The sequence below is a fragment of the Anopheles coluzzii genome, chromosome 2 (genome assembly GCF_943734685.1).
Source record: "Anopheles coluzzii chromosome 2, AcolN3, whole genome shotgun sequence".
Lineage (NCBI taxonomy): Eukaryota > Metazoa > Arthropoda > Insecta > Diptera > Culicidae > Anopheles > Anopheles coluzzii.
In genome coordinates this window covers 36,555,389-36,582,383 of record NC_064670.1, presented here as the reverse complement: position 1 = coordinate 36,582,383, position 26,995 = coordinate 36,555,389, and the positions used below count along the sequence as shown (strand labels likewise).

General features: G+C 46.6%; 1 protein-coding gene across 1 annotated transcript in view; it reads left to right on the top strand.

Annotated features, from left to right (window-relative positions):
• The window catches only part of LOC120951199 (zinc finger protein 395), a 99,600-nt gene extending 73,349 nt beyond the window's left edge, over positions 1 to 26,251 (top strand). The window contains exons 5-7 of the mRNA XM_040369765.2: positions 12,663 to 12,760; positions 12,865 to 13,351; positions 13,506 to 26,251. Of these exons, the coding sequence (XP_040225699.2) occupies positions 12,663 to 12,760; positions 12,865 to 13,351; positions 13,506 to 13,949 (1,029 nt within the window). The 3' untranslated portion in view covers positions 13,950 to 26,251. The remainder of the gene's footprint in view (positions 1 to 12,662; positions 12,761 to 12,864; positions 13,352 to 13,505) is intronic.
• Positions 26,252 to 26,995: the final 744 nt, after the last annotated feature.

Genomic DNA, 26,995 nt, shown 5'->3' with positions numbered 1-26,995 from the left:
ATGACTCCGATGTGACATCGAGGCACTGCATCACCGATCCTCACCCTGTTGGCCGGAAGTCCTTGAGACGGTTCGAGCTCGTGGGATCCTTTAGCTCTCCCCCCACCGGCAACGGCAACAAAGGCCTGGTGTGAATAAACATTTAACAGTAGGCCCCGATGCTTCATCCCGGCAAAACGACTACCTCAAAAACTGGATAAGAAAAAGCAAAACAACTGCCGCAGCAAAACATAGGGGAAGAACGATACAAAAAAACAACATGCTTTTTAGTTGCGCTTACGCTTTTTCCGCTTGCTTCACAGCGGCCTTTGGAAGGAGGAAAATGCACTTTTTTTTGTACACCACCACCACTCGGCTCGTCGGCTCGGTTTACTCGGTTAGCATGATAATACGGAGTCGGCCGGTATGCGAACGAATCAAGCACAGAGCCCGATGAATAACAACAACCTCTCGCGCGTTCATTGACCGGTAATACTGTTGCCGGCAGCATCTTCTCCGTCTGTGTTGTGTGCTCACGGTCCAAGAATGCGTTCAAGATGCGTGCTGCTGCTGCTGCTGCTGCTGAACCGCAACCGGGATCGGTCGGCGATCTTTGCCACCGAAAAGAGACGGTCCCAAAACGATCGGATTATGAGACTTCGCTTTGTGGTTACTCCAGGGGTTTCGAACTCGAGAATGTAACGAGCGAGGAACTCCTGCCGTTACTGGCTCTGTTTGCCCTTTTTCATTTTGAATTTCTCATATCTTTGAACCCATTTTAGATGCGATCGTAGAATGATGATGGACAGCAATTACATACGCGTCCATCATTTTTAATCGCCCGAGTAATTCGATCCCTTAACTCTGAACTCCACGTACCAGATGAGTCTTTTGATTTTCGAATGATGCAACCGAACGAGATACCGTTTGTCCGTACCGGAACCAATGGCTTACTTATGGGCTCACAGTACTGAGTGCCTCATAGCTGGTGCTAGTGTGGTATCGCCGGGCAGCAGAAGCTGATGCTAGCAGACCCAATGAAGATGTTGACAGTGATTGTGGTTGCTTTTTGTATGTTTTGCCTTTCGCTTCGCACGCACCACACAGATGACGAACACAGGACGCGTCGCAATCGTTACAGCCTACACGCTGCAAATCCACCCAAATGTTGTCGAGAAAATCCTCGGCAAAGTCGCCCTTCTCTTCCCGCCCCACCAACCCATGGGACGAAGAATGCCTACGCACTTATCCGTCAGTGTAGTCTGATTCGCATGACGAACCACATTGCGGAAAACGACGTCCGACGCAGACGGGTAAAGCGCATCGATTTTATATCCTTTTGCCGGTGCAGAAACGTCCTACTCCCGCCTGTTTGTGCGTGTGTGTGTGTGTGTGTGGGCGTTTGCGGCGTCTGTGGCTTTATTTGGTCCTTTTAACATGAGCAGAAAAAATAAATTACTCATTCTACAAAACACCTCATTAGAGGTTGTATGGCCGCCGGGCGCTGTAATGTGTTTAGTATGGTTTAACCTTCAAAGTGTTGTATTCACTTCGAAGCTCAACTGACACGTGCAGTACAGTTGTGGTAAATTTTGAGCGTCGATTGAACTTTGTGTTGAATTCATGAGGCACCTCTGAATAGGGAGTGTGCATGTGGGAGTTTGGAAATGACTCGCTTTACAATACAGTTTTAAGGAGCACGTTCGATAAGGTCAACAATCTACGTAGACCTTGAGACTATGACGTATTTGTTGATATTGTCGATGTGTTAAAAAAATAATTAAATTAGAATTTTAACATTTATTCTTGTTTTTTCTTTAATGAAACCTAAATAACAAATTCTTGAAGCTATAAAACATATATTTAGCATGCAATGAACATGTTTAAATTGTGCAAAATGTATCCTTTTTCTGCATACCTCCAAGCGTTTCGTTTCCTTTTTGCTATCGAAGAAGGAAATGAAAACATCGATTCACTACTTCAAAAAGCGCCTCCTACCAACGCGCGGAGAGAAAATATAAACAAAAACCACTTATCGACCTCCACCACCTTGTACCCAGCCCCCGTTAGGGGGACCGGGAAAAAAACCGGAAGCGCCGGAAAGCTCGCTTCCCGATGTGGTGCGGGCTAGGTGGACCTGCGCAGTTACTCCCGATAGAACTCCCTCGCCGGACACATGGTGCAAAGCGCGATGCCGCCAATCTACCGGCCGGTAAAAGCGTGCATGACCTTGACGTGCCGGGATAGGCAAAGTCCCACGCTTGCGAGCAGCCGTTTCTTCAAGGAAAAGACTTTTCGCTGCCGCATGCATAATAGCGATGGCATAATCACAAAGATAACTAATTGTTTCGAATGAACTCACAAACAAACTCGCAAGAAAACGTTGATTTTGATCGATCAATCGATCGAGTGGGAAATGACGTTCGGAGAAAGCTTCCACGGGGTCACATTTCCATTCGTTCAATATGGCGTCCACGGTGTGCCATTGCGGCCGGTTCAACATTTCCTTTTTGGCCTCGTTTTTTTTTTTTCTTTCTTGTTCTTCTACCCTTCCCATCATCTCACCATAAACATCAGCTGGTTTATGTGTGCGAGAGAGATAAGAGGATAAAAGGGTGGCAAAAAATGTATTCCAAGAGAGAATTTCCAACCGCGAGCGCGAGAGTGAAGATTTTCCCCGGCCGGCGAAAAATAAAAATAAGCTTTCTTCCATGTTACGGTTGATGGACTATCTTTTTCCCACCCCATTGCCTAGCAGCTTCTCGCGAGCACAGGACCGGTTGCTTCAGCGAGCGAGAACCCATCTCACTCTCCACAGGTTTGGCCATGCGAAAGAGCAAATAAAAAACACAAAACCGGAAGCTTCCGCCAGCTGCTTTTCCGCCATTGAAGCTTTCGTAGCGAGATCGAACTGAAAGCTCTCGGAAAATGACTCGCTCTCTCCCTCTCTATCTCTTTCTCTCTTTTCGATTTGTGTCTCTGTGTGTGAATGTTTTTTTTTTGTTCTGCCTTCGCTTCTACCCGTCCTGCGCAGAACGGTTTTTCCGGACCGGCCGGGCCGAATAAAACAATAATACCACCAGCAGCGCTGCTTTCGGGCCGAAGGATGCTTTTCCGCCTTAGCCGCTGATGACCCTTCCGCTCTGCGGTGGCAGTGTGTCACCTGGAACATTTCCCGGAACGCACTGCCGCTTCTCCGTGTTCGTGTGTGTGTGTGTGTGTCACCGTTATTGTTGTTGTTGTTGTTGCCGGATGTTGCCGGATGATGCACGGCAGAGGGCGGTGATGTGATTCGAGGCGTAGGGGTAGGCCGGGGCAGGAAACGGGAATTGGCATTGGAATGGAAGCGCTTGTACAGAACAAGCCCTGAGAGAACAAGCGTTCCACATTCCGGCTCTGAGTGTGCGGGTCTCTGCTCGGCAAAGTCACACCGTGACGGTCTGTGTCTCTGTGGGGCTGCGGTAACCACACACATAGCCCGTTGTTGCTGTACTTGGTGCGGTGGCTTCTGTGTTCGAGTCGAGTCGAGTCGCTTGCTGCCGCTGTCCTGCTTGCTGTCCTGCTTGGCAAGCGCCAGGGTTCGTAAGCTGGCTCGTTCGTGCGCTCGCTTCAATTTCTTCGCTCAGCGGCTGCGGCCAGTACGGCCAATAGAGCGCACGCCAGCAGCAGACAGTAGTACTACGCAAACGGTGCCCGGTGTAGGAAATATCGTCCGTGTGCGGTGGCGAATTTTTTCCTTCCCTGCTTGTTCGCGAGTGGTTGTGTGCGTGTGTGTGTCTCTCGTTCGCGAAAAACTCTCACCTCCTCAACCTACTCCTTCCCCCCCTCGCCAATGGTGGGTCGGGTGAAAGCGAGTGAGCACGAGGAAGACGGCGAAAGGTCACAAGGTTACTGTAGTGCCCGCTAATAGTAGCAATAATAGCAAAACCGGAGAATCACACATCCGGCTGTTGGGTGGCTGGAACCACCCTGAGGGTGTTTGAAGTGACGCTGTCTCCTGAAAAGGAGAAGGAATCTTGTGTTAAACCATTTTGCATGATTACTGGAAGTGGTTTTTTTTCGTTTTCCGGATTGCTTGACTGTGCAATCTTAGTGAAACTATAAAGTACTACAGAGTGCTATCAGCAAGTTGCCAAGGACAGTTTTGAAAGTGTCGTAAAGAAAGCGGAAGATACCACGGGAGCAGACCGAGAAAAGGATCATGTGAGGCGGTGGTCCTGGTGGTGCCCGTTATCTGATTCGTATTGCCAGTGAAAGAGAGAGTGACTGATCGATTTGCGAAAATGCCTAAGGGTGTGGAAAGGGCGATAGAACATTAGTTCCATCCGATTGCCTTGTGTTCTTCAAGACATTCTCGTCATCACCGTATCGGCATTCCCACTGGCCGGGGAGGGACAGGTTAAGTTATGTACGCGGCCTACGACAACTACCCTCCGGCGAAGTGCAAACGCGTGCCAAGCCTAGCGGACTAGGAGCGCCGTCAGACGACCAACCCACCGTCCACTAGAACAGGGAAGCCCCCGGGGCCCCGGGGGCACTCGTTGCATTTATATGTGGGGCGAGGTGCTGTACGGTGCGGGTCATCAGTACGACACAGCGTTACTGCCAGCGTTAGTACGTCAGCGGCCGTTCGGCGGCCTGTGGCCCCCGGAAGAGCCTCCAGCAGCGCGGTCCGCCAGAAAGCGACCGAGGGCGGCCCACGGAGCGCGCCCGGAAGCGGCGACCCACCACGGTGTCGTCGGTGTCGGTGCCGGCAGCTACGGTTTCTGCTCACCAGCGGCACCCGCAACCACAACGACGGGGCTTATGCAAGGTGGAGTGCTGCCAAAGCCTGTAAGCATACCTTTTCGCTCTAAGAGCTTTCCAGTGATAGGGAAAACACTTTGTGTAAGACAATTTATTCCAAAAGAAACAAACAAAAAAAGACATTTTGCGCCGCTTGTTGCGCCCTGATGAACATTCAGCAATGAAATGGTTCAGCTAGAGCTGCTAGTTTGAGTGTAAAAGCAACCATTGGGCGGGCATAATCAGGCCCATGGGTTACCATTTCAATCTTCAGCGTAGCCCTTTTCCGATCCTGGGGCTGTAAGATGGGCCTGCTGCTCCTAGGTCAGGTGTAAAACCAGAAATTGGGAACATTCTTGACTGAGCACGCAGACAGGCGCAAGAGATAGAGAGAAGAAGAGAAACAGTCTTCAACATTCCGGAGCAACTGGCAACTACAGACCGAAGCTTTCCTTGATGGAACGCTCTCGCAAGTCTTTCTTCTTTTTTTGCTCCTCCCCGGTAGCAAGAAAATTGCTTGTAAGAAAACGCTCTTCCCAAAGGAAAAGCTTTCCCAACTTTCACGTACTCTCCGTCTCTGTCCCTCTCTATCATGCTCTCTTTAGCTCTGCGTCTCCTTCTTGTATCACTTTTTGCACGCCAAAGTCATCGGGACACACGCGAGCTTCCGAAGCCAACCGCAAGAAATTCTACATTGCGTTACAAAGTTCTCGCTCCGGTTCGTCCCGGACCGCGTGCCCCATTCTCGCAGGCGTGAGAACTGTGTTAGTGGTGCAACCCGAGAGCTCCACGAGTTCGCAAGGATATATGGCGAAGGATTGCCGCTCTCATACTCACTCTCTCTCTTGCTCGTTTTCGCCCGAACTCGTGACGATGGGACTGTGTTATGTTTATGCTCGGTATGCGGTTGTGGGAATGCTCGCACCGTCACCCTCAACACACAGAACCGGCAATAACAGTTTGAAAAGCGGGACACCAGGATAGAGCGCGAGAGTTTGCCTGCCGGTCCGAGCATCGACTCGGTTTCGGTTCGGCCACCTGCGCAATCGACGGCGGATGGACGGAGGCAAAACCGTCCAAAACTAGGTTTCGGGATCACGGGAGCAAATCTCCCGGCATCTCTTGCCTGCTGCTGCTGCTGCTGATGTTGCTGCTGGCATCACCGTGCTAGTTGCACGCGCTGACGCGTTGGTGTGCGTTTCAACCGTGCTCTTAACCTGCACTATTATGTCACCGTGTAACGTGTATCATGGCCGTCACGGCTACCACTACATAACGGTTGGAAACGCTGTTCAGATACGTGCGGATGTTCTTGTGTGAGATGATTAGTCGGAGCGAAGAACGAAGCCGCACCGAAGTTCAACGATGTGTGGGGAAAATTATGTTTGGTGCCACAATATTGCGCACCGGCAAACCGGTCGCCGGTCAGGCTCAACGTGAATCTTCTGGAAAAATATTACTAACTTCAATGAAAATATTATTCACAGCTCGATTGCACGAATGAGTATCTTGAAAGAATTATTAGTAATTTATTATTATATTATTAAATGCAAGTTTGTTTTTTTGTTGATATACGTAATTTTTAAGATAAATGAAAATGTAATTCCACCACATACGAGCAGCAAACGTAAATTCCATCAATTCCCTAGCATCGTTACCTAGCTAGCGTTACATGCAGCGTTACACGCATAGCGTTTGTAACGCCATCCGTCCTTTACATTGTTGCACTGCGCGCGCTCGAGTTTGCCTCCCCACACTGTGTCCCTTTCTTCGTGGAAAATGTGTTTTCTCCACTGTACATAAGAACCCTTCTACGCTCTTTTCTCCCCTTTTCCTTCGCTTCTCCTCGCATCGAAGGGAGTATGTTCCCGCGGGAAGTGAAAATCGATTTTTCAGCCCCTCGGAGCTCTTATCAACCCCTAGCGCGTGTTTACATTATTTACCTTCCACCCGGTACGGTTGTGTGCGTACCGGGTTTCGTTTAACTCTGCCACCCGGTCCGGGAGTGCCGAGCGAATTTCGGAGCGGCTTGTTTACATGCCGGCTTTACACAGCGCTAGCCGAACCGATACGATTCGGCGGAAGGACCTTTTTGGGCAACATCAGAAACAGAGCCGTGAGACGGCAAAGGAAAGGCGAGAAAATACCTTTTTTTGCATCTAGCGGGTGGTGATGAATTAGACGTGTGGCTCAAGGGATTGACGGTGACGGGAAGAACGCGCAGGATTCGCAATTTGGGAGCGTTTCCTTTTTTTTTTTTGTTCGATGCTTGCTTTTGTTTGCCTTGCCCGCTCCTGGCTGCGCGTTCCAGACCATCGCCAACGCGTAATGCCCAAAATTGCTTGCGCGACAAAAGCACAGAGGCAAAGGTTTTTTTTTGTGTTCGGTCTTCGCATTCAAGCGTCTAATGGTTTTGGTAATGAACGTTCTACGGCTTTCGGTGAAATGAACGGCACGGTAGCACACACACACAGCCCGACAGGTTCATTAATTGTTGCAGTTTTGCGTCGAACGTTTCCCCAAAACGGAGGCAAGTTTTGCAAAGAAAAAAAAACCTCTCGCTCACCAGTATCAAATTTCTCACATCTGTAGAACGGAAATGGACCCGACAGAGAAGCGGCACGTTTTCACTTTTCAATATTGAATTAGCGCACAACTCTTCCGTGTGATACGGCTGTATTCGAAGGAATTTGGGGAAAAATGCAAACAGTGTGGGAGTGAGGTTCAAATTGGCAACACACCGAACGCAGGGTGACAGGGTGACTAATGGATACATTTAGCGTGATTAACTTTGCATAAGCTAACGCGTGCGTGTGCGAAAGGGTTAGAGGCGAAAGCCCTTTCGTACACGCTTTCAAGTCTAATTATACAACATTTTCCAAAATTTAACTCCATCCCTATTCTCGGATCGCTCCGCCGCGCTGAACCTTGAAACCTGGCCCTCGTCGTTTATGTATTTCCGGCACAAGGACACTCCAATCGATTCGCCGCTCCAATGCGACACTCGTTGTCGTTGTGGTGTTGTTTGATGGATAATTGCTTCATTAAAAAAATAGAGTATCCTTGGCTAGCTTGGATCGCGCAACCACTGTATGTGTTGGCTAGATCAAAAGAAAGTCGCAACGCCATGAGCTCGCCTAGCGATGCATGCAATTAGTACGGTATATTGTCAATAGCTAATCGACCATGGAACGAAACGAGTTGGATGGGATATAGAGGGAGAGGGAGAGAGAGAGAGCGGATGGCTTCCGTGAAGCCTGCTGCCATGCTAATTAGCACTAGCAGAGTATGCTTTCATGTTGTTAATCAGCACAGCACAACAGTGGCACGCTCCCAGCCAGGTACATACATACATATGATCCACTTAACTAATGCCACTTGAAACCGTCACCTGCAAAACGAGGGGAGATAAGTTTGCTTTTCGCTTCCAGGTAAACAGTATGGCTTCTTTTGAATTTTGTCCTCTCTCGGACCATGCCTGGAAAGCCCTTGAAAGGAGGCGATGGTGCTGCTCCTCCAACTTCCAACTTTCTTTGCACTGGAGTAGTTCGTGTCATCTTCTACTGCGTCTGCTCCTCGGCGGTACCTTATGTCCCTTTTCTTGACAAGGATTATCCTACCACTGACCAAAGGTGCACCATCAGACCGTTTCAATACAGCCCGTTACTCCGAGGGTAGGACGGCGTTACTTGTCCACCGTTCCACCCTTTGGGGTCTTCCCCCCATGACTCAGAAAGTAGGTCATTGCAGAGTGGAGTGGGACAGTGGCGCTGCACACAAAAACCGAAAAATGCCGCTGCATCGGCAACAAAACTGCAACTCGATTGGTGGCCCCATTACACAGTAACACAGTTTTAAGGTGCAGGGCGGCCACACAAAATGGCCGCACATGTGCATCCATTTTGTGACATTGTGGTAAGGTTGGTAAGGGCGAAGTAGCAACGAAAAAAAAGCCACACACACACACACGTTCTGGGCGCTCTGCGGGGTCAGAACTCGAGCCATCTGGCCCCCCCTCCCGGTGTGTTCAGCGAGGCACATAGTTGACCCACATTTTTGGCAGCAGTTTTTGTTTCTAGCCGCTGCTGGGGGGGCGCAAAATAGATGTAAATGTTCCCGGAGGATAATTTTAGCAATAAAAGGACCGAGCTCCATTGTTTTGTGTGCTAAGCAATCGACAGTGATGTTATCTGCGGAGGCTGCTACTGCCACTGCTTCCAGTGATAAAGGCGTTTGCAAAAAGCCCCACGACAATGGGGCTAGCTCATCCCATCCTCCGCTTTTTCTTTTTTCTCGCCGCGCTCCTTGTTTACAAACGGAAGCAGCAAATTAGGTCAACCGTGAAAGGTACGAACGATAAGGCAGCCCATCCGTTGCTAACCCTCTCCGCTGCTTGCGGCTGCTTGCATTGCCAGCGATAAAGGCATCTTTTTATCCTTTCGCCTGTGGACTTGCAGTTTGGCTGGCATCTTTAAAACGCTGCTGCGCCCGAACGGTGTGGATGGACTGTTGTTTATTGTATGGTCGCCGCAAGGCTTCCGATTGGATCTCGTATCCGGAGCGCATTGGGTGAGCTGTGTGAGAGTAAAAACCTTTTCGCCAGCGAAGCGTTACCCAAACCGTTACGGATGCCTACCGGGGCGAGCTTGTACTGTCCCTCGGGGGCGGGTGAGAAGGGGGGGGGGGGGTATATCCCAAAACCACCCAAGCGCTCGACCACCGTGTGCCGATGAAGCGTAACGCCCAGAAATCAGGTCAGCGCAGCAGTCCCAGAACCGACAATGTAAACACCAGAACCAGAACCACGGCCATGTTGCGATAGGGCATAAATAATCGCGCTGTTATCTGGAGAGAGAAAAAAAAGCGAGAAACGAAACGCGCACACGCACTCACTCGCACCGTTAAAGGCAATATATTCGGTGCTGGGAAAAGTTTTCCCTCCCGAAGAACCAAGGGGAAGCCTATGGCAGTTCCAATTTTGCCGAACGGCTAACTAATCGCAAAGAAAAACACACACACAACGCCCTCACCCCCTCCCGACGGGGAAAGAAGCGGAAGGTTTCGATAAGGATAATCAGTATTGCTAACGCCAGGGGAGGCTACTGTTAAAAAAAAGGGCCAAGATGCTTCACACCGATAGGCAGGCGTTGCGGGCCACCACACGCACACGTACACTGGGCGGAAGTCGCACGCCCGCAAACGCGTCAAATTATAAACAAAAACAAATTTTCGGTCACAAATCATGGCACATAAATAGCTGAGTTGGTGTGAGTAGTGGGAGGGCAAAACACACACACAGAGACAGGTTCCCGGATATTCCGGTGCTGCTACCTCCCGGTAAGTACTTACAATGTTGCTGCCCCGCGCACAAAAGTAGGTCAATCGATAAGTGCGAACGAATACCGAATACCCCAAAACGGAACGGAACCGGAGTTGCAAAAGCGCTTCGTTCCCACAGGATGCCGAGGCGCCATTTCGTGCTGGCAGCAGCAGCAAACCGCTCAACCGATGGTTACTTTCGTGGGGCTTGGGCATTGCTGTGCTGGGCATCTGCCGGTACCGAAACTTTGTTTATTTCGCCCAGCACGGGAGAATGCCACCACGCTAACGGCCGGTACCGGCCGGAAGCCGAGCGAGCGACCGGGAGCCCAGTGCCCAAGCAACCCAGCGTCCCTTAGTACATAGTACCGTGGGCCCTGCGCAATATTTACCTCTCGCCCAACAGATGGTACGGCGAACCAAAACATGATGGCTGCGTCCCTTTTCCCGTGGACTGGGTGACGCATGAGCAGGCGAGCAACGTTTGGCGGCTCGGGCGCAGGATGGAGGGAACGTTGGAACGGGAACTCAACTCAACACAGGATTCTTTCCCGGCCGGTGCCTCTCTACCGGCGCTCGGTTTGTTGTGTGTACATATACATAAGGGCGCGCGTTACAACAAACCACCGCGGACACTGAATATTGATCACACACAAACGAACCGTTCGGGTTTCCCTCGGGCACTTCCTAGCTGCAATAGAAGCAAAGGAAGAGGGAGGGGAGGGGGTGGTAAAGGGAGGCGCAAGGGTGTGCTATTACAATGAAGAAAGCGCGCGCAATTTATTCCACTCACCAATACTGTTGTATCGTTCTCCGTTCTACAAGCGACCAAAAAAGGGAAGCTGACGGGATGAATCGGGACTATAAAGGGACAAACGAACACACACACACAGTGGAGTGAGTGTGTGCAGTGGGTCACCAGGACGAAACGCGTTGCTTGTGTGTATTGTGCCTCGCATCGTATGAACTGAAAAGCGATGACGACGTAGGCGACGGGACTCTTCGGCATTTGCTGGACCGAAACCTGACCATTAGGGAAGTACAGACGGGTGCAGGCACGGGCGTTATCCCTTGTTATTTGATTTGCCTCTCGCTCACGCTGTGGTCCGAGTCTCCCCGATTCGTGTATGTGACGCGTAGTAAAAAGAAACGGGAAACTGTATTACATTGTAGTCCGGTTTCTGGCCGATGATTCCGCTTATGTACTAACGCCGTTCCTGCGGGATCTCTCTCTCTCTCGCTCTGTGTGCCACAACCGTAATGTTTTGCTTTCAGAGGCCCGCGTGTGTGTGTGTGTGTGTATCAAGATGTCAGCAGGAGGCGTTTGTGGGAGGTTTTTCTTTCCATTCCACCGAAAAAGGGACGCCTTCTGTAAGAAGCAATTCGTCCTGTGGAGAGAAAAAAAGCGTTCCAAAAGCGACACGAGAAACCGGAAGAGCCGAAGGAACCGTTTCGCTGTGTTTGTGCCGTTTCGGTCGGTGTGAAGTTCCTGGTGTCCCGGTCGTCCCTTCGCAAGGGAGCGTGTGTCAAGTAAACAATGTAACACACCGTAAACAAGCCCGCTAACCAGCGGAAGTATACGAGCAAATCTGAATCTGTGTGGGTTTGTGTTTATGTCGGGGAGAGAGAGAGAGAGAGAAGGGAGCACTCGTTACAGCGGGCGAGAGGGGGAGGGCGGTGAAGCGTATGTAAAGGGCCCTTTCCTCGCGCCCTTCCCCATACCCTCCCACCACCGTCCTGCCACCGGGAAAACTAGGTCACCCCGAATGGTGGTGGAAAATGATGTGAAGGAACGCGAGCAAAAAAAAACTTTATTGCCATCTCCCCCTCACTTTACCTGCCGTCACTTCCTCCCTGGAAAGATGAAGGAGTACATTTTCGCACCCGCGACCCCATTCGCGTGCAATTCACACACACACACACACACACACATGAAGGCGACGTGAGGGAAGGAAGATCTGCTTCCGGTTCGCGGGTTCGGCTTGCTTTTGGGGACGACGAACAGCCCCCGACGAATAACGCCGAGTAACGGCGGAGCTTTCGGGTTTCGGGCCGGGCTCGTGGAGGTGGGAGGGCCGATGGGATCCTTAGCGCGTGAGAGAGGAAGCGCAGCGGCCTCCACCGGGTACGCTTGTAACGCGACCCGCCAGTAACGTGACGCTACGCAAGCGGCAACGACGTAGCTACGCGAAGCTGCGTCACACGAAACAGAGTTTCCTCTGGTGCCATTGGTGGATGGCAAGGCAAAAACAGAGAGAATCATTGAGAGTGAGAGAAAGAGAGAGAGAGAGGGAGTTTGTGAGTGAGCGAAAGAAGGATTCAAACAGTGTAAGCGTGTTAGCGGGTCATCATGGCCAGCGGCCAAGTGTTGATGTCGCGGTCCTGCGTCGCCCGCAGGACGCAAGTGTTCAAGCCGAAAGTGCGAAATGTAAGAATTGTTAGTGCCTGTTGTACCTACCGCAACTGTTATCTTTCCTATATGCGTGCTGTATTTTGATGTTGGGGGATTGATATGCTTAATACCAACCCTACAAAATGGCCATTTTATTAACAACAGCTTCCCCTTTTCATCGTTACAGGTCAGTCAGCGAATTTTCAAATGCACCTGGAAAGGTTGTGGCGTCATCTACACTACATGTACGGAAATCACTCAACACGTTAGGAACGCACATCTTGGGTAAGTGAGCGGCACGCTTTGGAAGTGTTACCTCCAAACCGCGGCTTGTAACGTTTCTAATGTAACGCCCGTTTTTTTCCCCGCACCACACCGAAATACAACAGCCCCCGCAAGCCGAACGAGTACAGCGACGAGGAGGATTTCTTCTTCACCGAAACCGAGGATGAGAGCGACGAGAGCGCGCCGAATCCACCCTCGCCACCGACGCTGAGCCATCGCGACATGGCACGTCCCCCGCACGAGGATCCCGAGTACCAGCGCCAGATTGTTGGCACCTACCGGCAGGGATTGCTCTCGCAATCGCAGGCCCTCCAGCAACAGCAACAGCAGCAGCAGGCTGCACAGCAGCAGCAACAGCAACACCAGGCCCAACAGCAGCAGATCGCCTCCATCAAGCCACCACTGCCGGCCGGCCTCACGGTGGCGGCCCTGAGCGGCTCCAACGGCACCTCGTCGGCCAGCAATGGCGGCTCGAATGGCAGCAGCAGCAGCAGCAACAGCAATGGCAGCACCAGCAACGGTGCGGTCAACCCGCACAGCAGCGTCTCGCCGCTGATTCACCACAACTACACCTGGTCGCAGGTTAGCCCGGTAAGCCATCCCAACGGTCCATCAGCGTTAATATCCGCTCCCACGCAACCAATTGCTCACCATTTCTCGCTCTCTCTCTCTCTCTCTCTCTCTCTCTCTCTCTCTCTCTCTCCTTCTCTCTCTCTCTCTCTCTCTCTCTCTTTCCAATGGTTAGACGTCACCCCAGAAGCACGTGCGACTGTCACCCCGACCGTCGGCCTCGTATCCGTACCCGTCGCCGAACTACCAGCACCACTATCAGGCGCAGGCCGCCCAGCAGCAGCAGCAGCACCATCAGCAGCAGCTCGGCCACATCCAGCTGTCGCCGGGTGCGGGCAGTGGCAGCAACGGTACCGCCGCCTACCACCAGCTGCTGGCGGGTGCGGCCGGCGCCACCGGCGCCATCACGCTCGGCTCGTACAGCAGCAGCCCGGGCTCGAGCGGTGGCGGCAGCAGCGTGGGCAGTGCGGGCAGCGGCCAGCACCGTTCGCCCGTGTCGCCGAACCGGAGGACGCGCGGCGAGAACAAGAAGTGCCGCAAGGTGTACGGCATGGACCACAAGGATCAGTGGTGCACCCAGTGCAAGTGGAAGAAGGCGTGCAGTCGATTCGGCGACTGATCCAAGCCGTCCGCCGGCAACCGCAAAGCAGCAGCAGCGCCACCACCACCACCGCCACCACCAGCGGGCAGTAGCGGCAGCGCCAAGTTGCACCCGTCGGCAGTCGTCGGGCCGAGTGGGGCATCGGCTGGCAACGCCAACGCTGCCCCGTCTACTTCGCCATCGTCCTCACAGTCGCTGTGGATATCGTCGTCGTCGTCGTCCTCGTCGTCGTCCTCGTCCTCGTCGTCTTCTTCCGCGCCCTCATTGTCCTGTCCGTCGTCCGCGGTGGCGATGGTCAAGCAGGTGATCCAGCTGCAGTCCCAGCCGCCACTGACCGCAGCCGCATCGTCGCTGCTCCTACACAACCAACACAGCCAGCCGGCTCAGCACCGGCTCAGCGTGCAGTACGCACAACCGCAGCATCCGCGTCCGCGCGCCCCCGGCATGGTGGTCTGATGCGATCGGCCGCCACCGTTACAGCGTGCCAGGTACGACGTGTGTCATCGAGGCAGCCTCATCGGGGTGCAACCAGTTTAGTACTTGCGAGCGAAACCATCGCAACAAATAAACACCCTTCCGGCACAACGTTGCAACCGTCCGCAACAGACATGGTGCCAGCAACAAACCACTTAACATTGGCGGCGCAGATAGAACGCAGCCAGCCAACTAACCAACCAACCAAACCAGCTCATCGACGATGGACAAAAGCAAAAACCGTAAGTAGAGAGTAGTAAGAAGTAAAACATCAGACAGAGAGAGATAAAAAAACACCCAATAGTTAAGACTACACTGCGAAACGATAAACGTAGTGAAAAGGAAAAAAACACACACACAATTACGAGAAGCAAAAGATCTTTAAAATAAAACACAAGAGAGCGATAGAGAGAGTTAAAAGAAGAAAAAAAACAAACAAAAGAAAACGAAAATACGAAAACCACAAGACATCAAAGGCTGATTTAGTTTTAACATGCGGATAAACAAAAAAAAAACAAGATAAAAAGCAAACGAAAAAAAAAACAATCTACAAAGCCAACCGATTGGGTGACATCGAACTGGCCAGGGGTAACTGGTCGTACCGCACGGCATTAGCCACACTACCATGGCATGATGGAGGCGCCCCGGACTTTTGGACGGAAGCGCGTGACATTGCGCTAGCAAATGTTTTCAAGTCACTTGTCTTGACTTATTTAATTCAAAAAGCAAGCGCGATCGATCGCCCTCACTGTGCCAATCGTCACTCGTCCGCCCCGACAACCGGACTCGGCTCGCGATCCTGCCAGCGGCTGAACTGATACAATCTTCTGACAAATATACCGTCCGATAATCAAAACATCAAACAATGTAAACCTCACACACCCATATTCCCCCCAGAAAACAGCAACAAACACTCAAAATATCCGGAAGGAAGTGGGGAGTGTGAGGATCGCGATGGAAGGATCGCCGTTCGTGTACTGGTGGTGAGCGTGAGAGTGACTGGGCGCCTCCATCGATCGTTACCGCCGCGGCACGACCGCCGTACCGAATGATCTCGAACCCGTTCGCTGTGCCGAAGAAACGTGAAATAAGGGTATTTAAACAAACACACACGTACGCAAAAAGAAGATTACAAAGATGTAACACAAAAGATCTGCAATTCGAGAAGGGGAAAGGGAAATGCAAAATGGAGAAACAAAAAAAGGAAAAATTAAAAAATAAAACCCACTGCCAATAAGTTTAATGAAGCGAGGGCGATAAATGCCGACACCGACTCAAATGCAAAAGGAAGGGTTAAAAAGAAAAGAAGCAAGGGCAAAAAAGAAGCAAAAGCTCGCCACTAACGCGTTGTCAGTTATGTGAAGAAGAAGAAGAAAAAACATGCAGGATGTAAGTAAGGAAGAAGTTATCACAAAACCAAGCGTACATCGCTGGAAGGTGAAGGCAGAAGGCAAAAGGCGAAAGCATATTGTTAGTAACAGCATCATAAGTAATCAACAGCAAACAACAACACAAGCAAAAACCTAAGCAAAACACAAGTAAAAACGTATAAACGTAATTCGTAAACGTAAATTCTCTACTGCAAGCGATAAACAGCGCAAAAACAAAACAAAACAACATTAACAAAACAAACAAACGCAAATTCTGTCTATCTGTGTGTGAGTGTATGTAATTGTAACATAGGAGAATAAGTAACGAGGAGTATGATCGGTAAACGAAGATTATAAAGCATGCATAAATAAGGCCACAAGCAGATACAAGTGCTCGAAACACACACACACACACTCACGCGTTGGTACCTACTGTGTATGTTTACCTACAATTAAAAGCGGGTTGTATGACGATACCGGCGGTTGGAGTTGGAGGTTATGCAGTATGTTAGAGGAGAATCCTGATGCGCCAGCACCGACTGCACCGGCCTAGAAAACAGCCACCTTTTTCCCTCCCTCACCAGCTAATGCTCCTATTTATCAATTTTACCAACTACCAACTAAAACTACTAAACGAAAACACCCCTATCGCCGTTTACACGTACGCCAAGCATCGAGCGGACAAAAAAAGCGGGTTTCGATAAGCATATGGGAGCCGTGGTCACATCTGAACGCGTACGACCCTCCCCACGAAGAGTTACCCACGAGTCGATCGATCGTCACCGATGGCCAGCAGCGAACCCTGTAATGTGTGTGGTTATACTTTTCCTACACGCTTCTCAGTCTCCCGCTTAGTGCAGCAGAGCAAATGTGATACCAAGCGGCGGGACAATCTTGACTGTTTTTAACCCCGTTGTGAGTTTTCGAGCTTTTAAGACGCGATCGTGCGCCTTGGCACGATCGTTTACGGCAGCATCGTTACCGGGCTTTTTTTCTTCACAAGCGGTGAAAGCATACTTTGCCAATGCTTTGAAGCCTTTCTTCCCCTTTGAAAACCGATACGACAAGGTTAATTAAGCCTTGTACTGTTGTGCATGGTTTAAGGGGGATTCCTGATTGTATGGAACCCTCTGGACACTGTCCACGGGCCCCATCCAAACCCTCGCCGCGATCGTGGCGGTGGAACAGTGAGCGCTAATGGTAATGATGACGGTGAACGATGATGAAAATGATACGCAATTTTGCAACTGATGATCTCTGTGAAACTGTTCATTTTTTTTTAAATTTAATTCTCTCTCCCCGCGCGTAGAGACTTGCATATTTATAAACATTTATTTTTTATTCGTACGATTGTTTGTTTGTTTTACAACGTGTTTTTGTAGCTCGTGTCGTTCTGCGTATCCTTGGCCTGATCTGCCCTAGTCTGGTCTGGTAATTATGGCCAAACATTATTGTTTCTGTACTGTTGGTACTGCTTCTTCTTCGAGCGCGAGCAACTTGAACTTGGGCCGAGGAAGCATTCATTCTTCGAACCCTTCCATACCGCACTGTGCAGCTGCAGCCGGGTGGCAAAGACATTAAATCAATCAAGAACGCCAAAACACACCGACATTTTTCATTGCCCGAGTATCTCCAGCATCAAAAATCCCAAAAATTGAAACACGCTAATATGTAAGCAACACATGGAATAACACAAAAAAAACAAACAAACAAAAGCAATTGGAACATGAGCAAGAACTGAACCGCTGAGGGTACATTTTGACAAAAAAAAAGAAGGGGGAGGGTTAGATTACATCGGTAGTGATGCTAAGCAAACTCTACACACACACACATGTGTTTGCGGAAGTGGAGTGGAGAACTCGTGAGGATTCTGGCACGAAATGCATTGGAAAAGCACTCGAACAGCTCAGATTGGTTCCGGGATGTTTGCAATGCCGAGGGAAAAGGGAGCTCGTGTGCAGACAATGGTCCCTAAAGCAGCCACAAGCGCACTGCAGTAACTACTACTACTACTACTACTACGACTACTACTACTATTACTACTACTTTTAATGACAATCGTGAGCAAACTGATAAGCAAATGCATTCGATCGCAAGCAAAAGGAATCTTTACGTAGTAAGTGTACGTGTATGTGTGTGTGTATGTGAATGTGTATGTGTGCGTGGCATTGCTTATATACATGCACAAATGATCATCATTTTCCCCATTTCCCACACACCTGTTTGCCTGTTTTGCCAACAACAACCAACACAATTGCATGAAGGATTGTTTGATTGCTTGGTGGGGGTGGCTTTTATGTGGTGGCTGTTTGTTTTTCACTTCCAATTTACCACCATTTAAAACAAACTGGAATCGAACGGGTATGCGAACGAGAGAGAAAGAGACAGAGACATGAAAGAGTAAACAGTAAAGCAAAGCGTTGGAAATGTATTGACAAGACTAAAAACTTTTGCCTATTTATATGTACAAATCGAACAAAAACATCGGATAAGAGAAGTAGTAACGGGAATGATCGAAAACGTGTGTACTGTGCTGTTTGCAGTGCATTAGCAACCCAAACAACGCTGAAACCAAGCATTACATTGGTTCTCTTTGTGCAAGTGCAGCATTTGGGCAAGAATAATGTGTTTCGTGTACCGTTCCTTGTGGGATAGGACCACAGAACATACATACATATATACATACATGCATACGCATACACACATACAAAACATCCATCATTTGGGAGATAGTAGCGAACAGGATAGCGATGTGTTTGATAGCAGGAATCGATAAGAAAGCATGTGGCATAACCGAGTAGTGATGTGAGCATGTGTGTAAAACGTCTCTTTGTCCGTGTGTAGTAGTGAAGCCGTTTTTTAAGTGTAATTTTCCTCTCACAAAAAAAACCCGTTTTATCGTGTTTGTTAGTAATGAAAGGGAAAGGTGGTTGTAAACGTAAAAAAATGCAAGCAGGAACGAACAGAAGAGAATGTTAGCAGGAAACGCATTACCCATAATACCGTGTGGATAGCTTAAGCCGGTTTTGAAAGTGGAACAGAAGCCAGTTAGGATGATGCGCATAAGACATGCCATGGAGAAAGAGAAAGAAAGAGAATGAGAGAGAGAACGAGAGAGAGAACGAGAGAGAGAGAGAGAGAGAGAGAGAGAAAGAGAGAGAACAAGCAAGTGCATATAACATGATACAGAAGTAAAACAATTAGCACCACCTCATCTAAAGCAAATGCACTCCGCCATTTTACCACTCCTGCTGAAGGCAAGTAAGAAGGAAAAACAAACGGATAAGAAGAAGACGGTAACACAGAGCACATAACAGAACAGAACAGAGAACCGAAGAGAGAACAACACAGTTGTACAAAACAAACAAACAATGGCACACGAATAAACCAGACAAACGGATGATTAGTGTACTGGACTGGGCGTTAGTAGACGACGAACGTGAGCGAGGACAGAGATGATAAACATAAAGCGAAGTAAGAGTAGAGGTGGATCAGTGGAGGAGGAACAAAATATGGCGCATTATTATTGGGGTTACCGTATTTTATCTGTTTTAATATATGATTATTATTATTATTTTGTTGTTTTTAAGCGAACCAAGAAAAAAACATACAAAAAACACAAACACACACACACAAACGCAAATAAACACATACACACTCATACCCTTGAAAAGTAAAAAGTAAGCATCAATGTGACAATGTGTTGTACAGTAGTAGTAGCAGCAGCAGCAGCAGAAAAGTGCGATAAAACATATAAGTAAGGTATTGAAACGAATCCCTAAGATTAAAAGAAAAAGGAGCGAAAGTAAGAGGGAGGGAGATTTACTAACAAGAGATAGAAAAAGAAGGAAAAAGAAAGCGGGGAAGTAAGTAAGTTACAAGAAAAAAAACAATGGAAAAGAACAAAAAAAGAGAAACGTAAAGAGAGAAAAAGAGAGAGAAAGCGAGGAAGAATTGATTCACACCCACCTTTATGCGATATAAGTTATTTCGTACGTTATAATCTGTTAAGCGTTAGTTTTAACACAACACAAACAAAACAAAACAAAACAAAATAACAAAAAAAAACCATTAAATCAGCAAACACGTGATTGTTGGTTTTTGTTTCATACATCTATACATTAAAACATAACTTCTTTTCTTTTTTGTCTACCACCTAAGCATAATTTAATGTTGAGCAAAACGACACACGAAAGCATTACTAAACACACTAACTAAACTAAAATCACACACCAACAAACACACACCCGGAACACGGAAACGCTTCTCATCACCACCATTTGTACTTCGTAAGCTTTAAGCTTTAAGAGTTTACAACTATTTTACAACGTTCTATTTTTAAATACCGTAAAATATCCTTCCCCTTTTAAGGGGATGGATGAACACAGCAAATCGGCAAACTTCGGACACAAACACACACGCCGCAAGCACAGGCAAACTAGTGGTTAAATCGTTACAGACTCAGCTCTCACTACAAAGTGTCTTTCCTTCTGCTTGTGCACAAATGCACCAACAAAAGCAACAACAACAAGTTAATTCGTTCAGTAACCAATTGTTAAGAAGCACTGTTAGATTGTTCAAACAAACAGACAGACAGACAGACAGCCAGACAGACACACTAAAACACACACACACGCATGCATGCAATTCGGTGCATCCTTTGTGCATTATTATTATTAATGTTATTATTATTATTGTAAAATAGTGTCTCGCGACATGCTGTGTGTGATAAATGCGTGTTTGTTCTCTTTTCTTTTGTTTAATTTTGCTGTCTTCACTTTCTATTTTGTCTGTTATTAAACATAAAACCCGCTCCATCTCATAGTACCGATCCGTTTGTTTGAGAGAAGGATATATGAGATGGCTCAGAACGGAGTAAGGATGCCCTCCGGGGGAGATTTAGTGGGATAAGTGGAGGAAGGACAATGCAACAATGCAGAAAAAAAACCAGCGAAATAAAATGAAAACAAAACGAAACCTAAATGCCAAGGCCAATTAAGTAAAGGGATGATAATGATGATGATGATGATGATGATGATGATAGTATCTCTGTAAAGTTACGTTAGCCAGATAAGGGTAGGCACGGTCGCATAAATGCAGTACAAGTTACACAAGCTTCTTACACATCGCTTGCACAACGCGCTATCTGCACGCTCTGGTACATTTGTTCATTTGTTTCCTTTCGTTTTTCCTCTCTATATGGTTCTTTCTTTTCAGTTCTCTCTCCCTCTTCTTTCCGTCTTGCTTTCATTTTCACTTACAATTCCCATTTTTTTTTTAATTAACGATATTGTTCTTTCCGCTTCTTTCGCTGCTCACACATTAAAAAACACCATTCATTACTAATTTAGCGAGCGACTCATAATGTTACAATTTGACGCCAAACGCATCGGCCGGCGCCAGCAAATGCCTCTCCCTTGGCGTTGGTCGTTGGTTGGTGCGGCACGCAAACGAAAAACCACTCTATTTATCTGCCATTTATACCTAAGATTACATTTATTTACGCGGAAATCGGACGTATCGGATAACGGTGTGTCCTCTGTAGCTCTGTAGGAAGAGAGAAGAAGAGGAAGAAGAAGCAGAAAAAGAAAACGAAATAACAACAAAAGCTAGAGTTCCAAAGCTTTTGTAGCTTTCATTTTCAGTCGGTTTTATCGAGTTAGTTTTTTTTTTTTTAATGATTATTATTATTATGATTGTACTTCCCACCATTCATTGTGCTTTATACTTTTAACCATTTCGTTTGCATGATTTGGAAACCATTTACTTCCTTCATCTCTTTCTTTTTTTCTCCAACTCCAAGTTAAGTGCATTAAGTGAAACGAAAGTACCATGTTTTTTTTACATTTTACAATAATACTTTTAGCTGTAACAAATATCAATAACAACAACAACAACAAAGCAGCGAAACAAACAATGGTAGCGAGTCTTTCGCGCTTCCATTTTTTTTTTCTTCTGCTTTGTTTTTTGATCGTGATTTTTGCCACCGTTGAGTTTAGTGTTGCAGTTGCAGGTACTACTACTACCACTGCTACTAGTACTGGGCGGTTTTAAGTTAGTTCAATTTTTTACATCAACCCCCTTCTTTTCGCCCGGCTGGTGATGGTTGAGATTAACATTTAACAATCAAACAACGTACACACACACACACAGATATATACATATATACATCCACAAAACTCACACTCATGCAAAGGCTTAGCTGTTAATGTAGTGAAATATATTAGGGTTTAGTATGTTTATTTCATATGTTTTTCCCCGCCCTCCGAAATTGATCTTTTCTTGCTGTCGTTGTAAACACACTTATTTATTTATTATCCCAACAACCATATTTTGCCACCTAAGACGCAGGGAAAAGGATAGAGGAAAACGTATAAAAAGGGGAAGCTAGAAAGATATAGAGAGATAGAGAGAAAGAAAAAAGAGAGAGAGAAAGAGGAAAGAAAGAGAGAAAGAAGTATATTTTTATTTTTAAGCAACAAAGAGAAATGAAACAGCAAGATGAAAGGTATATATATAAAAATACAAAATGGAAGCATAATCAACTTACCGGCACTTACCTTCAAAACACACACACACAAACATGGGCAAACAATCACATACAAGAGCAAACATATTACAAAAACAAACAAAAACAAAATGCTGTAAAATATACACCTACAATATAAATGCTGTCGAATGCGACGTGAAAGACGTGGAAAAGTTACTGAGCGGGGGGGGGGAGTAAAAAGGGCACAGCAAAGTAATGGGTGCAAAAACGGACAAACTCGACCATTCGATGATTTGCGTTCTCACTACTATATATATACATACGTCACAATACGCTCACGGTACGCGCGTTGTCAGTGTTTCCGTTGCTTTGGTTGCTTTGACTGTACGCGCACGGAAAAGCATGTACAGAGAACGCTAATCATGGGCAGCGCATCTACCTTGATCTACCTGATCGGATCGAGCGTTTGCGCAAAACGTTCGCGAGCGGGAGAAGAAAGGAACTATCACAAAGCTCATGCAAAAACACAGAAACCCGCCACAGACACGGAACGGTTGTGTATGCAAACACTATTTAAATCACTAGCCTCACCCCCAAAAAAAAAACACACACACACACAGACAAACAGTGCAGTCCAGTAGCGTTTAGTAGTAGTAGTAGATCGCGAATCGATGTCGATGGATGTAAAGTTGTAAATAGATAGAGCCAAACAGCACCCCACTCACCACCCCGAACTCCCCATCTCAGCTCCCTGTTACAAAACTTAAATCGTCATCATCATCATCTTCATCACTATCATCATCATCTTCTTCACCACGCTACCACATTGGTGGAGGACGATGATGATGGTGTTGGCGGTGGTGGTGGTGCATGAATTTTGCCTACCTCGTGATTCGGTCTCGACTTATCATTGCATTGTTTGTTTGTTTGTTTGTTTGTTTGTTTGTTACCTTGCCGCCTGTAACTTTTCCTTTTCCTCTTTTTTTCCATTTAGTAAAATTATTTTTCTTTAGCAGAATTTTTGTTTAAGTTTAAGAAGTAGCTTCATTTGCACACCGTTTAACTGCATCACTAAGGGATAGTTTTTGCTGCTGACATGTTTTGTTTAGTTTCGTGTGTTTTTTTTTTAAACCCCTACAAAATATGTAAGGCACAGGGCGGGACCCTATCAGCAAGAGCGAACCAGAAAGAGAGAAAGCGAGCATGATGGAGCTATGAACCGTGCGTTAAACCAAAACAAACTGCAAAAAACATTACGAAATAGGCAACACAGCAAAAACTAAGTAAGCAAAGAAGAAGAAAAAGGAGAGTAAAGAAGAGAGGAAAAACACTCACACACAAACAGAAATAGTTTTAATTGTGCAAAAAGTAACCGAAAAAAGAAGAAACGTGCCGGAAAAGGGTGCATGCAAGCGTGGAGTGCGACGCAAACCATGTATTAAGGTTGATGAAACAAGAGCAGATAGTTGTTTCTCTGAATCACGCTAACCAGCAAAGCAAAACAAAACAAAGGCAAGCGAGATTGTTAAGAGCGGAAAGTGGTGAACCGAATGTTGGACACATTGACAAATGCAAACTGAATCAGTAGAGTAAATGTGTAATAGCAAAGCGTAAAGAGACAAAGAGAGAAGCAAACGCATGTAACGCATTCGCTGGAAGTTGCAAAGTAAATTGGAAGTGAAAAAGAAAAGAAGAAGAAGCAAGCCTTTTGTTGATAATGGTACACTTATTTTGGATTTGGAAAGCATGAAACGAGTAAAATTAAAATAAAAAACACACAAAAATATCCACAATCCCTTTTTGCAAAACTTACAAAACTCAATGAGAAAAGAGAAAAGGCAATACACAAAGCATGGTAGAGCAAGAGAGAATGTTATTGAGAACAAGCGTGCAAGACCGGTAAAGATTTCAAAGTGAATGAGAAAAAGGAAAAGAAAACCATGCGTTCAAAGAAGCAACAACAAAAAAACACACACACGTAACAAAACAACAAAGTGTGTAAACAGATGAATACGATGACATGACGATGACGATCATGTGAAGATGCTGCGAAAGGGACTGTTTTTCTCCCCCCGGGGAATGGGTCTGTGTGTGCGTGTGTTCGACAAAATTTAGGCAAATTTTCTCTATTCGGCCAACGCAAATGATGCAAGCGAACACCAAAACGAAAACTGAAAACCGAACTGAAAACCGGGAGAAAACGTCCCCCCTTTCGGCGGGATCGTCGTTGTCGCTTTTAAGCTCTCACAAACGTATGTGGTGGTATTGTACAACACCAGCTTAGGGCGCACGCGCAAAAACGCACCCTTCTCTCACACACACACACACACACTCACACTCACGCTTTAAACGAAGAGTAGTCATATTGATCATATCCCGCAGGATCATCGCACATCATTCCCAATTAAAACAAAACAAAACAAGGGCGAGCATAAAGTACGGCAAAGCCTACTGCGAAAGCAGGCGCATCGAATGGGGGAGGGGTTGCAGGCAGTGCAGCTATGCATACACGCATGTGTGACCGTATGTGGTTGTGTGTTGTTACTAAAAATCAAAGAAGAAGAAGAAAAAGAAAAGCTAAAAACACACACACACACACACACTGGCTGGTCACAAAAAGCAAAAAATGAAACGAACAACAACTTGTTGATACTGTGTTTTCCACGCGTCTAAGCACTTCAGTTTTGAGTTAAGAGTTTGAGCTCCATTTGCAACCGTCATCGAACTTTACCACTCGTTATCTAAGCTCGTTATTGTTATTGTTCAATGCACATTCGCCCAACTTTCCCCCCAACACAACTTGTTGTTCACAAGTACAAACACTAATGCAGCTGTGTGAAACCTGTGTTAAAATTAAAGGGACAACTGAAATGTGCGAATTTGAAATGATAAAAAAGAACACACTTTAAAACGTTAAAATACACAATGCATACACACATACACGCACATACATGAAATGTTTGCGCATTTGTGTATTGTGTTTTTCTTTGTTGTGCTAGTTCCCGTTGTTTGTTTTCTTCGCTTTTTGCTAGCAGCGTGTGTTTTTGTGTAATGTTTTTTTTTTATGTTTTTTTTGCAAAATGTTTGGTTTCAGTTACTTTTGATTTGTTAATTGTTTTCTTTTTTCGGTTAATTATTTATTAAAAATGCTACAAACGTTCGGCACCACTAGAGTTTGTTTGGTATTGTTTGTGAAAGTTAAAGAAAGGGTCGAACCAAAACGTGCAACAAAAATTAAAGAGTAGCAAAAACAACAAAAAAACACATAAGACACATTGAAACCAATGAAACACACACACACAATGCACATACCAAACACACCAAAAACGTTATTTAAAAAAAAAGCAAGCGTTCGTTTTACCTTTTCCAATCTTCCCTCTCTCTCTCTGCCACTGCACTCGATGCTGCTTCGCTTGGGTACCATGAGTGAGGAGATTCCGATCATAAAAGCGGAGCAAAGCTTCAACAAGAAGCACCCCACTTACCACCCACAAACCAGACAAAAAGGGATATGATTGATCCAACGCGGGTGGTCGGAAATGAGCAGAAGAAAGTAAACTGTGACCAATGGTGGGAAACAGAAAAAAGAAGAAAAAAAACTACAAATTATTACTAAACACACCGCCAACAACATGAAGGAATGCAATGTCGCATCCGCAAGGCGTAGTGTGGAAGTAAATCGTACAAGATCGGTACGAGGTGAGTGAGTGAGTGTGTGTGTATGTATGTGCGTGGAAAAATGAAGCATACACATTGGAGATAAGCGATACAAACGAGATGAGAAAATGAAACAAAAAATACACACAACAAATAAAATAACAAACAAAGCGACAAATACCGGAGCGAAACAATGATCATAATGGATGATGATGATGAAAGATGATGTTCAAATGCGATTTGAATGATTTTTTTTTCTAGTGTTAAGTAAATACAATATTATACATATTACAAATATATACACGGTATTAGATAAAGATAAATCTGAACGATTGTTGTTGATTTTTTTCTCTCCCTCTTTCGTTTTGGGGTGGGAACTTGGGTCCGTAATACAGTATATCACAGTACAAATTGGAAAGAAATGCATCCGTTTTCTTAGGATGAAAAAAACAGGCTAAAATCCGAAGACGAGTTGAATCTAAATAGGTTTTCGAATGAAGAACAATGCTCCATCTCCATAGGACTTGTTTTATGTGAATGTTTCAATTACAGTCTAAATGCTGAATATATTGATAATTAATTTTTGTTATTTTTTTATACTCTCGTAAAGCTTTTTTACCTCTGCCACCTAGCAGAACCGACGGAATTGCAGCTGAACTGGTCAAGAATGGAGGTGCACGACTAGAAAACGAGATTCATCAAATTGTTACTGAGGTGTGGGATAGCGAATCGATGCCTTGTGATTGGAATCTCGGCATCATCTACCCCGTATACAAGAAGGGAGACAGGTTGGACTGCAACAACTACAGGGGTATTACGGTGTTGAATACTGCCTATAAAATATTCTCCCTGATCCTTCAGGATCGCCTTGTCCCGCACGTCGAAGAGATAGTAGGAAACTATCAAAGAGGATTCCGAAACGGAAAATCAACCACTGATCAGATCTTAACCATGCGGCAGATCTTGGAGAAGATGGCTGAATACAGAAACGACACATACCATCTCTTCATAGACTTCAAAGCCGCATACGATAGCATAGCCAGGGTAAAACTGTACGACGCTATGAGCTCATT